The sequence below is a fragment of the Amblyomma americanum genome, chromosome 8 (genome assembly GCF_052857255.1).
Source record: "Amblyomma americanum isolate KBUSLIRL-KWMA chromosome 8, ASM5285725v1, whole genome shotgun sequence".
NCBI classification, from domain to species: domain Eukaryota; kingdom Metazoa; phylum Arthropoda; class Arachnida; order Ixodida; family Ixodidae; genus Amblyomma; species Amblyomma americanum.
The window spans coordinates 80,761,394-80,774,955 of NC_135504.1; the positions used below are offsets into that span (position 1 = coordinate 80,761,394).

At 45.2% G+C, this 13,562-nt stretch overlaps 1 protein-coding gene and 1 long non-coding RNA gene across 2 annotated transcripts in view; one reads left to right on the plus strand and one right to left on the minus strand.

Annotated features, from left to right (window-relative positions):
- Window positions 1-5,079: 5,079 nt before the first annotated feature.
- On the minus strand, window positions 5,080-6,145 carry LOC144100475 (uncharacterized). Its single transcript, XR_013307672.1, has 2 exons — window positions 5,934-6,145; window positions 5,080-5,244 (listed from the first exon to the last, which is right to left on the minus strand). It is a non-coding gene; the product is annotated as an uncharacterized LOC144100475 (long non-coding RNA).
- Window positions 6,146-13,275: 7,130 nt separating this feature from the next.
- Window positions 13,276-13,562, plus strand: part of LOC144102540 (uncharacterized) — a 62,528-nt gene continuing 62,241 nt past the window's right edge. Inside the window, exon 1 of the mRNA XM_077635788.1 lies at window positions 13,276-13,425. Coding sequence (XP_077491914.1) covers window positions 13,276-13,425 — 150 coding nt within the window. The remainder of the gene's footprint in view (window positions 13,426-13,562) is intronic.

Sequence of the window (13,562 nt, forward strand, 5' to 3'; positions counted from 1 at the left end):
CTGCACGCCGTCTTCCTTTTCTGGACGTTTTGGTGGAACGCCGTGGAAACCGCCTTTCTTTCAAAGTTTATAGAAAAGAAACCCACACAGGCCGGTATCTTCATTTTAATTCTGTCCACCCGGTTTGCCACAAACGCTCCGTCGTGGCTTCCCTCGTCCGACGTGCCAAAATTATCTGCCCAAGGCCAGAAGATCGGGCTGCTGACCTACGCCAAGTGCGCCGAGAATCGAGTGAATGCGGCTACCCCAAGCACTTCGTGGATTCTGTTCTTCAACGGTCTTCACGCCCATCAGAACCAATTGGTCCTCCTTGCCGAGCCCGAGCCGCTATCCCGTATGTGCCGGGCGTGAGCGAGTCTTTGGCTCGCGTTCTGCGCACTTACGGCGTGCACGTCGCTCACGTTCCTGCGTTCAAGCTGAGGCATGAGCTGGTGGCCGCCAAAGACAAGATAAAGAAAGAGAAGTTTCCTGGCGTCATCTATAAGATTCCCTGCGCAGACTGCGACTACTGCTATATCGGCGAGAGCGGGAATTTCGAAAGGCGATTGAGGGACCACAAGAACGACGTCAGGAACAAAAAGATTGCATCTAATGCACTTGCGGAACACGTGGAAGCCGCGACGCACAATATAGCTTGGGAAGAAGCATCAGTCATCGCAAGAGAAAAGAATTGGCTGTCACGTCGATATCTGGAGTCGCTGATAATCCAAACAACAGACAAAACCCTTAACCACAACGCAGGCAATCTCCCGCCTACGTACGCAAGATGCTTGGGGCGATTACTGCGACGCACTTAAGCTTCGTGCTTTGGGCTTTCCGCCCAGTGATCAAGGCTTCCGTATGGAAGCCGAAACGTCTTCGTTTTAAACAACAACCTTTTGGTCGGCGTTCCTTTTTCTTCATACATGAATGTTCTACCCGACCAGACGAGTTTTCGTTAGACTTTAGATTTCAATGCGATTATATGCACACTATGCGCACTCCAAAGTCAGAACAGGTTAAATAACCCCAGAGTGCAAAATATTCTCCGAAGTCCTTCTATACAGTGTCCCGTATGCAGTACGTGTCACGTCAGGACATTAGTCTTTCAACGTATCAGATCTCAAGACAAAAATCACATCTTCGTCCCATTTTTTGTCTCTTGATATTTGTTGAGCAACAAAGCATATACTTATTTCGAGAAATGGCAGATTTTCTAACAGTTTTATTACCAAGGAACCCAGACTTCTGACGGGGATTGATGAAAGCAGGCTCAGTTACCATGAGCCGATAGTAAATGGCAGCAAGGCTAAACATAAGAGATTAGAACCTTAACTGCACAGAGCACTTACGTCACCGCCGTTTGAGAAGGGGACGTGCGGCGCCGAAACACGTATGTGATTCTGTGCCTCTTCCGAGAATTCAAAAGTTCCATTCGCTGTGAAAGTAAACAAGTTAGCAATTAAACGTGGGAGTTGTTAGGCCAAATTCATTCAGCCCTTACTGTATCCAAGAATTGCTCTGGAAACGGCAAAAATATCTCTGTAGGAAATTAAACATTTGTCATCGGATTTTATATGCCTAGTAACTCCGTCGGAGGTAGAAGTGCGTCTATATAATATACAAACTGAAAGTGTGTTATAATATAAGGAAAAAATAGTTACACATCTAAGTCCTGAGTATACCTGAGGTTAAAAACGAGTAATGCGCCTCAATCTTTTGACACCACATTCTCTCTCTCTAATGTAGAATAGATACTCGGACATCCTAGCAAAAGTTCTTGGCCTGAAAACAAAAAATGCCGTTGTGAAGAATATTAAATCCGGTCCAGGAAAGGCGTACTTTCTCACAAGGCTTACTTTCTCCTTGAAAATTTTGCTAGCACCGTATATAGAAAAAGCGCTTAAAAACAATGCATTACCATTAATGCGCTTGACAAGCTTTACTGTTGCATGCCTCAGGTATTTTTCCTAATGCGGCGTGAACTCCACGGTCCTATCCTGCCATCCGTTGCACCCCCAAACCTAGCATTTCGCGCACCGAGGGGAGTGGCTAACGTTCCACAAGGTCTTCAAGCGCCTTTGTTTTGAACTTGCAGTTTGGTGGATATTACTGCAAGGCCACTGTGGATGTCGCCCAGGAAGGTGACCGAGGCCACGTTTATTGAGGGTAGCGAATGAGGAGACAGCGGCGGAGCCGCGGCGGTAGTGTCCAGCCCTGGCCCAGGTCCTGAGCGTTCTCTCGAGCGCATGCTGGAGATACTTCGTCTTTGTTGGCAGCTCACCACAGCCAGCCGCGCGGGTCGCTACAGGGCTCCCCCCCCCCCCCCCTAGACGTTCACTCGGATGAGTCAAGAGTCGTGCGGGCCGTCTGGGATCCGAAGGCACGGCTCAAACGGGCGACCCTGGCTGTGGCGCTGTGGCCTAGCTTTCTGAGGGCGTCGAGGGGCGCGTAGTCAGAGTCGAGGACAGCTAGGCGTGAAGATGGGCCATGAGATTCCATAACTGCTGCAGGGCGGAGCGGCTCGGTACCTAGACAGGTGGTTACGGAAGGCGCAGTAAGGTGCGAGGCAGGGGAATGGCTTAGATGGAAGGCATGCGGCTCCTGGGACATGCACACAGCCAGCTGTTATTGGCTTGAACGCAGCGGGCGGACGAACGAGCGGCGGCCGTGCCACTGGCGGACAGCGTGTTATGAATTGGTATGCCGGCGAAATAGAGGCAATCGGAGTCAACCTCAGCACCGCGACAGCAACCGGAGGAACGTCTGCTGTCCAGGTAAGCCTAAGCACCTTGCTAGACGGCGGTGGATGGAGAGGCAGCATGATAGAGGCAGCATGAAAAATAGTCTTTTATAACATGAATCGCGAGTGTACGACGGCGGCGTCCACTTCCCCGACAGGTGGGAAGCGCATGGCGGCAACGGTCGGACGCGAGGCCTAACGGAACCAAGAGAATTCCACCATAGCCTCCTATATTTTTTCATGCCCGCGCAGTGGTGGTGCGGAGACCGTCCGTCGCCCTCTCCTTTCCTTTCCACGCTGCGTAGTAGACTTGGAAGGTCAGCGTTCATAAAAACAGTAACTTTTCTTTTTTTCTTCGAGGAAGACTCCAGAGTTTTCTAGAATGCCTCAGCACGCGGTTATACCGAAATTCAACATGCAGCCTCTACCGGCGTTCATACTGAAGCCGGGCCGGCCTTGGGTCCCGGTTTTTCATTAGTTGGTACCAAGGGTTGCTGTAAGAAGGCTCGCCACTGCCAGCAGATCATAAAGGTGCACTCCTCATTTATCCCCTCGATGATTAGGATGGTGTCAATTATTATGCACGAAAAAATTAGGCTACTCAGCCACCTGCAACGACGACGAACGCAACATGCCAGGACGCCCCAGACGAAGAGCTACGGTCGTCATTCTGAAGCAACTCTGTTCCCTACCGTCACATGTCATCATCGAGCGCCAGCGTTTTCAACGCAGGTGGCAAGAGCCAGGATGGACAATTTCCGAGTATGTTTCAGCTCTGCGGGAATTAGTGAACGCGTGCTGCTATGGCGCGTCTGGAGATGACTTGCGACCAGTTCATAATGGGAGGGGCGTCCGAGGGAGTCCGTGAAAGACCGGGATAATCAGTGATGTTCTTGACGGGTGCCCGTATTGCGACGCAGTATAAAGAAACAGGGGCGGACGCAGGGGTGTTCGACGCAGTAAAACTTGTTGAGAGGACACATGCGACGCCGTCCGCATCAGCAGTGCGTCTGGCGACAAGGCAACAGACATAGTCAAGAGAACAGAACAACTGCAACAAAAATTGGAGGACGCTTAAAAGGGCTTGTACGATCATTTTTCCGCATGCGCACGGGTCGTTGAGACAGTGCGCAAGGGCTGCGCAAGGGCCGAACAATGGAGCGCATGAACGCATCCGACTGTGTGCAAAAGTTGGTTCAACTTCAACATTTTCCGCACGAGCGGATGGTCGGATCACGCTATTGGCTGCTGTACGGTGACGTAGCAGCGCACCAGCGCCAGGCCGCGCCTCCTCAGCAAGACGGCCCCCCGCGAAGCGGAGTGAAAATCCAGGCCTTGTAGGTAGTAGCTCTGCCGAGAAACATATTTTTGGCCGCCTGTTACTATTACGAGTGTTCACAGCGACTTCGAGCTTTACTGTGTGCAACAGCGGCAAGAGGCACTTTCCCCCTAGTTGTTTTGGCGCCGTCTACACTGAGATGACTGAGCAGGTACGCCAGACGTAACAGTGCCGTGTCGCGATACGTTTATTTGGAGCCATTTGTGATAGCTTCAAGTGTTGTTTATTCGCACGACGATCTTCACGAACAGCACCGAGAAGCAGCTCCCCAGGGTGAATTTCCTGTGCATACAGCAAGCTTCACAGCGCAGTGACAAGCGTCAGTGTAGTGAAAGAGATTGCAATCGGAACCAGTGCTTTTTCGTAAGTCAGTGATATCGCCTGCAAGTATAGTTACGTTTGAAAAGCTTACTACGCACGCCTTGTTTTCCGAGTGCTGAAATGAACTTTGAGCTGTACAGTAGATCCTGGTTCGGGTGCACGCATGTGTACCGAGTTTGAGAACTGCCGTGAGTGCTACGTGACGAAATGAACTTACCAGCTTCGAGCTCTGTAGCGAGTCGCATTCGTTGCAGCGGTTGCAGTGATCGCCAGCGCAAGTCGTCGTACTGTGGCATATCCATCACCGATATTGATCGTAGTTCGTGTGTACTGTGTTAGACAACCGCCGTGAGTGCGACGAGACCATTCTGAAATTTGTGTTTTGAGTATGCGAAACGACCTCGGCTGCACACCCAGTAAAAAAAAAACCATTGGATTCCAATTGGAAATTACCAATTGGAAATTTCCAAATGTGTTTTCGACACCATTGGAAAATACCAATTGGACTATTCCAATTGGCCAAAACCAACTGGAATTTTCCAGTTGGCTGAAACCAATTAGACTATTCCAGTTGGGCAAAACCAATTGGACTATTCCAATTGGTAGACACCAACTGGTCCACTCTATGGACGATACTCATTGGGCTGCTCTGATTGTCAGGCAACAGATGGCTAATAAACAGTCAGGAGGCAAGCAGTCTATTAATCGTAGCAGTTTATTATTGGTATTTGCATGAAAATACTTTCCCTACAATAATGCCCCATGGGCATGTAGGTGTAAGAATGAATAAATAAATAAATAGTCCTGAAACAAATCTTGTTGCAGCTCCTAGCTGGAAGGCTCCATTTCTTTTGCGAGCTCCCTGCAATCAAATAGAAGCACGACACAGATTGCATTGCTGCAGAGAATCTACAGATCGAAAAGCAAATAACAAGGAATAAGATTTAATGTGTGAACAAACGAAATCTATCAAGCTGCACACTAAGATGCTCTTTGTGGAATCAAGTTATGGATGAGCATTCAATGCAGTAACTGCGCGAGTTTTGATATAAGCAGTCACAACAGAAACAATAATTTGTGCGTCATGAAAACTGCAACATGGGAATGCTTGTTTTTATTCAGTTGTTGGCGATTCATAAAACAGCACAGGAACTTGCTATGTTTTATTTCGTAATTACGCAATGCGATCAAATTAATAGCAAAATGCAATATACTGCATTCCAGGAGTAATGTCCTGCGCTGCAAATACAGCACTTTTATAAATGTATACTCCTGAAGATTTGTATTATCCACATCATCCATGCTGAAAAAGTGCCTAAGCTGCAGCCATCCTCCACGAGCAGAAAAAAGATTTAATCATTTTACCTATTCCCATTATCAAACTACGTTCATTCATTAATTGTTTTGCGCACAAAGATGTGACCACGTGCTCTGCTTCCAAGCATAGATCGCGGACGTAGGCTCTATAACAGCTTCACAATTAATGCTTAACATTTGCATCAGGCACACACATATCACACAAAGTTAACAGTGAAAAGTGCAGGTAATTACCTCCAAGCATGAGAATGCGGGCCGGATAAAAGTCTGCTTCTCCCTCGGCATCTGTCCACTTCACCTGATGATAGATTCGCGAATCAAAAGTCTTGGGCATTTTCAGGTGCAAAGTCCTTCACATCCGTGACGGGCACCACCGCACAGCTTATAATGTCTTTATACCTGACGTACGCAAAATCAGGCGCACTCGAAGACATCACGCACACAGGTATCCTAGTACTACACCTAGAGCCCTGTACTGCAGCGCAAGAACCATGCCACCACGAGTCCACGACCATGTCGACCACGCTGACTGCGCGCGCCATCACACAAACACTGTTGTGGTGATACGAAACTGAGGAATCATTTTATTTTCGAGAGTAAAACTTTTGAAAGTGATTAACAGCAACAAAATTTTTAATACATTTTTAAAATTAAGTATTGCGATTTTGTTTATAAATTGTTAATATTTGACTATTTTGTGCAGTACTCTGCATGTGCAGTACTCTGTGCAGTACTCTGCTGACCATTTGGGTCCAATGGGTCCCATTGGCTGACCATTTGGGTCCAATGGGTCCCATTGGAAACTTCAATTGGACCCAATGGTTTTTTTTGACTGGGCAGCCGTTGGGCTGTTTTCTACCGGGACTACAGACGCGTCGTCAGCAATCTGCCGCATTGTGCTCCATAATGTGCAATTTGTGACTATGAGTGGCCGGACTACGATGGTAAGCTGGCGGCACTGTGAAATCTGCGTGAAAACATCGGTGTGCTTAGCAGCTCTCACATATGGAGAGTCTTGCTTTTATTTCCTGCTGGCTGCGCGGGCCCATATCTGTAGTAAATATTTGCGTAACAAATTGAATGAATCCAGCCTCCCCTGCATGTGATCATGGTCTGAGCCAAAGCATTAGTGTTAAGTTTGGGTTGTAATGTATCACCAGATCAGGAACACTTATGTACGAACAAAAACCATTGTCACAACTCATTCACCGGTGTTTCACAATGCAGAAGTCTTTAATGTGGGCCCACTAATGCACCTCTTTTTCATGAGCAATTCATCTGATGCCAAAAACGGCCACATCAGATGCTTAAGCTTTTCAAAGCAAGTAGCTCATATACAATTGTGCCTTATTAATATGAACACTTCGGTTCTGGATCAGATCTGTACAAATAGTTTTCCATAGCAGTGAATCGTGATTAAAAATGAAAAGCGTTTGCAGTAAACTGCTGTGATTACAATTTATTTTTTGCTTAGCAGCGTGCAGTGAAAATGCATTTTAGACAAATGCTTGCAATATTAAGTCCATTATCATGGTTGCCTTGGCTATTGGTAGAATGCAGCAATCACGAAGTGCTCCGTGAGCCATGAGAATCGGGATAGAAACTTTACTCTTTGAATAAGCACCTGATCCCATATTTATTGTTGCTTTCACTACACTGCAGTTGCCGAGATGCTCAACAACTTGGCTTTATTGGTGTCGAACAGCTGTTAACTAGCGCTTCCTAAGTAAGCTGTACCAGCTTGTGTGAGACATTCTCGAAGCCTTTAAAACCATATTTCATCAATGCACATGCATCTGCTGTGTTTGTGAGAATGAGAATGTATTTTTCAGAAATGTGGAATGCTTCCTAGATTTCCTTCGCCTTCTTTACATTTGCTGCATTTGTAAATTTGTTTGCTTGAATGTAGATGCTTGTTTGCACCTTCCACAATGCTCAGCTATAGGTTTCTGTAGACGCACATCTGTTCACCTTTGCCGTATGCTCATGACAGGGCCACATTTGTGCATATTGCCAAAACCACGTTAACAAGGTTTATTTTGATCTTTCAAAACGTGCTATGCGCTATTGCACTGTGGTTGGTCCTGCAATGCTGACATTGAGCCGTTTCTGAAAGTCGTACTGTGCCGGTGCAGCCATCGACCTGTTTAGGTTGAGATCCCATTTTATTTCAAACCATTTCGTTACTGCTTGGATTGTATTTGCAGATTCCCTGCTTTGCACCTGTGCTGAACTCTCGTGGCCGAAATGCTTTAACTCGAGTAGGTCTTTTTCTTGCCGTGTGCTCTGTTTAAAAAAAAACATTAGTGTTGCAAGTAAACATCTATGAAATTATAACAAAAAGGTTATGCAGTTAGCAAGCTGCTTAATTATATATTTGTGCAGTGAACAAAGTGCGCCAGGAAATGAGTCGCCGAGTCTTTCAGTGCCAATGATTTTGACACCAGAAAGAGAAGTGCTTTGTCAGTCAGCAAATGCAAGCGGAGTGTGTCGGCGTGCCTGGCAGTTCAATGTTTAACACAAACTGGACGCTATGCTGTAAGTGGTATGAGGGCAAGTCCAGTGTGCAACAGCCATATGATTCAGTCTATATTTGTTGCCAAACACTTCTAACAGTCCTTGCACTATGTTATAGTATCTGGCTACCACAGTCGACGTTCGCATTGCAGTCCATATTACACGACAAAAATACGTGGGTCCCAATTGGCTTTGCGCATTTAAGCCCTGTCATTTGTCCAAACAGCAAGTTTCCACGTTAAGGCATGCATGCTTTGATAACGTTTCATCCCGAGAAAATCTGTCCATAATTCAAGCCATCATATCACAGGGTGGATATTAACGAAGCATGGCTATGTACAGCAGAATGTGTTAAATTTTTTAGCTCTGATAATGTCACAAGCACTAAATCATTGCACCATTTCTATGACTAGCATGGGTTCCCAATCGTGAAAAATACTATATACTCTCACACTGCTAAATTGTTGTGGCCCATTAAATTGTTCCTTCCTGGTCGGTGCGCTTTTTGAAACGAATTCCTGTGATAGCCAACCTTCGTTCTTCATGACATACACTTGCTCCTTAGTTTCCTTGAGAAAGCATGTGATAAAATCCTTTATCAAATAATGTCTTGCATCGTACTGTTCTGAGTGGGATTTAAGTGATCCTAACCAGTTAACAGCAGTTGGCCCATGATAACGTTTGGTCATCCTGCCTTTCTTTTTTTGGAATCTCGGGCAACCTCAAAGGTATTGTACTTGGCCCTTCCCTTTTTCTTACATTCATTAATCACCTTCGTTTCACTTGATGGGATTAATGCGCTACACACGGAGAAAAACCGACAACTGAAACGATGGACACAGGACAAGCCTCCCCCCCCCCTCCCCCATTGTGCAAATCACAAATGTTCACTTTACTTTGAACAGCCTACAATTTTAGCTCATGTAAGGGAAGAAAAAAAAGAGGCATTTGAGATACGGGAGGCAGGTGAATATGAGTGCATAAGCACACCCTCGGTGTTGTTATCAAGTGAGGAGTTAGATCTAATCAAGAAACGAAGGAGTGTGCGACACAGCCGGTGGCAATGCATTGATTGTTTTGAGCATGTGCATGAAATGTATTTATGTGCCCTCGTACCAGAATAGATTTTAGTGGTTAGTGCACACTTGTCCTGTATCCGTCATTTTTAGTTGTCGGTTCTCATCTGTGTGTAGTGCGTTATTCCTATCAAATGTGCAACCAACTAGCCCGCATTGCTGCGTTGCTTCCTTTCACTGTTTCATTTAACTAGTCTTCATTGATTGCTATATGGCCTGCCATCCCAATATCAATATCAACATTCCAACCCTCCAGAACAACCGTCTGCATACTCGGGAATGGCCTATTTGGCAAAGTTAAAAGGACTGCATTAATAGTTTTTAATGTCAGCCATACCCGTTTCCATTGCGAGCTGATATGTGTCAGTATTTCCTTTAAGCTTGTATCCTACCCTGCTTCAAGCGAAGCAATGTGGAGACTTCCATTATGTGATGTGGTTAAAATGCTATGTGCATGTGTTTCTGCATGTGACTTTTATGCACATGTGTCATTTGATCCTTAACCTCATCTAGAATGGCCATCCAGGTACATTATGAGGCCAGCATTTACAGTGTTTATAAAAGAGTGCCTCTTTCTCCTCTACAATATAGCTAAATTTCACTGATAGTTCTGTTGTCATGAATGGAGTCTGATCACAGCTGCTGTGAATTTTGCGTGTGAATGTTATTTCTTACATTGACGGCAGTGAAACGCACGGAAGGGAACAAACCTGTACTCAGTGTTAATTCATTCATAGAGTTGCTGTTTTCCTTACCTTAGTAACAAGCGTTTTCATATAAAGCCCTAAGGAGGATTATCATTTTGGTGTATTATTTTGAAAAAAAGAGGCCACAAAACAAGACATTTGTTTCCCTAATACATGCAGCCCTTCTAGAACTGTTTAAATTCACATACTCTCCCTGTATGAAGCCGAAAAGTGGGCATAGCCTTGGCAAAGATCTTCAAGCAGTTAGGTTTACGAGTAAGCCATTTTAACAAAAGATATACCTAAAAATGGCAATGAAATATTTAGTCAGGCAGAAACTTCGGCTCGTTGGATATTGTTTGAACTCATATTTTCTAGCGCTTAGTGAACACAAGGGACAAGAACACAAATACACAGGACGTACGCTAGTCTTCAACTGTCGTTTAATCGAAAAAACAATCAATATAAGACATCTCAAATGCTGAGATTCACACACGCGCAGTAGCAACGCCACGTTTCAAGAACAGCAATTCTTTTTGTGATAGATAAACAGATGGGGTGCTGACACATTTTGCACCTTTTTATCAATGCACATAGCTTCGAAAATTTCCCGTTCCGATTGCGTTTTAGTGTTCCTAGAATGCTTGTTTCATGCAAGATTGGTGTGCAGGGTACAGGGTCAGGGTCGCCAGGGTACCGTTCGATGAGACAGCGTTTGCAGTGCACCGCGAGATTCCCCCCCGCCGATAAGGATTCTGTTGCCAAGCGGTGCTCTCTCAGCCTTCCATTAACGCATCTTCCTGATTGCCCTATATAAGCTTTGCCACAAGTGAGCGGGATTTTATAGACAACACCCATTTTGCATGGTACGAACTTCCTTTGGTGGTTCTTAGTGCACATTGGCTTCCTTGCCTCGCTGTTCACGAGTGGGCACAAGCGCACTAGTTTCTTTGGGGCAGTCACAACAAGATCGACGCCACACTTTTTCGCCACCTTTTTTAGACGGTGCGACATGCTGTGAACATACGGCATAGCCACAAGCTGAGTCCGCCGCTGGGGATCGTCACGGTTATGTTGCTTCCCAGTTCTCACTTCCTTCAGCAGCTTTTCCGCAACAGGTGTCAGAGTTTCCTCTGGAAACCCGGCGTTCTCTAGGCGAAGCTTTTGCAGTCTCACACTTTCTGTGATGCAATGCTCGCACGACTTGTTGAGAGCAGCGCGGAAGGCATTCATGGCAATACCCCTTTTTACAAGTTTAGAGTGCGCCGATTGATAACTGAGAATTTCTTTTTTTATTCTCGGCTGGTACATCCAGCAAACACGTGCCTTTTCAAACCTAATGCATATATCAAGGAACTGCAGCCTCTCGTCGTTTGGAATTTCGGTTGTAAAGGCTAGACCCAGGCTACAGGAATTAAAAACATCAAGCACATTTTTCACCACATCGTTCGGTTTGTCAGACTGTGTTAGATTCATTACTACAAGGTAGTCATCAACATATCTAAAAATGCGTTTAACTTTGTCAGTGTTAATCCTCGCGACCATGCGTTGGTCAATGTATGCTAAAAAGACAGAACGCAGAAAAAGACAGAACGCAGTGGCGTTGCTACTGCGCGTGTGTGAATCTCAGCATTTGAGATGTCTTATATTGAATGTTTTTTCGATTAAACGACAGTTGAAGACTAGCGTACGTCCTGTGTATTTGTGTTCTTGTCCCTTGTGTTCACTAAGCGCTAGAAAATATGAGTTCAAGAAATGAAATAAGCTTTAATTTGCAGAAGATGTTACTAATAACAACAGCTAGCATGGTCAAAAATTTTATACATGACAAGTTGTGCAGAAAATGCTCACCTTTATCTGGTGTTCTGGGAATTAGAATCACTGTTACGATCCCTCATTTGTTTTCTACTCAGAAAAGAATATTAAACATTACTGTAAAGCTATCTGAGAGGATATACGCATGTATGTCCTACACACACATATATGCTTATTTTTTATTTCATTGTGTTTTGCTGCAACACAGCTTTCACATTGTAAACATATTACTACAGATTCTGCTTGAGATAACCACTATGCATGGTCAGTGCATCCTGTTTCCCTGAATATATGAAGTATTCTTCCCCAACCTCAACCAGGAGCTGTCCAGATGTAAGCCAGTTTACCAACTCCCACATCATGTTATGTTCACACTGAAGGTAAAAGGCTTAATTGCATGCCTTTTTCTAAGTACTAAGCAACCACATTGTTTTCACTCACATGGGGACCTTCAGAATTTTTTGGAGTTGTATAAATAACATGCCAGCTTGTTTCTGCATGTGTCACCATTGACTGGCTCTGAGCACAACTCTCCAGGCTTGTTTGCACTGCTGCATTTTAGCTTGTGCAATTGTCATTGCAATATGAGATAAGGAATGACTGCTAAAATAAAACTGGTCGCCCGCTTTCACTGAAAAAACAAAGCTGTGCATTTCAGCGCAGTGATAGATGGCTTAGCCCCTTAAATTGTCACCAGACTGTGCTATTTCAATTTTTCCTTTTCTAACGGACTGAATAACATTACAGAGAGAAAGCAGCGCTGTTGCACGGTCACTCTTCTGTGAAATGCACAACTGCTGCAGTTACAACTGATTTTACATATTCCAAATTACTGGGAATGTTGTTATATTCTTGTGTGCTTGGGTTCGTATTGGACCGCAGAGTACTAAAATATGAAATTGTTAATACATGCACAATTCAGATACACACTACATATATCGACGAATAGAGAAGTGTTTTTTGCAATAACAGTTAAGTGGGGAGACAGCAAGGAGGCCTGTTTACTTGACATTGTTACTGTCGACTAAAGTGTGCATGGATTAATGGAAAAGCTACAAAATAAAGGCAATTAAAATACATGTAAAAAGACTGCGGTGTGCTAGTTTGAATAACTGATGATTTCACCTGTGCCTTGTCTCAGCTGTGTGAATTTCCCTGTTATAATTTCAAACGATCGAATGTGTACTGCTAACCTATAGCTTGTTCTAATCCCGTGTCCTTGGCTCCGACCATTTGTGATACGAATCGCGTCGTCGTTCTGAAATAGTTATTGCATGTTAGGGTATAGCGTAACTTTCAATGGGAGCACTCTTCAAATAGGAGCCGAGAGCCTTAGATCTTAGTTAGAACGGTTGCATATATGGGTGGTCTTCAGCGGAGTCTAGCCGACTAGCGGTCGAGCAAGTTGTGTCACGATCGCGCTGTGATGCCTTTTATCAATTTCTGAAGTATAAATAGCGCAAACGTTAATCTTTTCCCGCGATGCTGTTTGAGAACCTCGCCTGCGGTGTTGCAAAGTTTGTTGCGACTTCATTCGTGGACGTCAGAATCGGCCGCGCCGAGATTCATGGCTGTCACAGCCGATCGCGGTTCTACCAGCTACGAAAAATCTCACAGCCAAACATGTCTCGGGTGAGCCACCATATCAATGTGTGTGTATTTGTACGGCAAGGTATGTTCGTGTTTTGCTACGGCACATGCCTGTGCTGCCGCACGGGCGGCACTGACGAGCGTGTCAATCAGAACGCCGGAGTCGTCCGCTCGGTCGC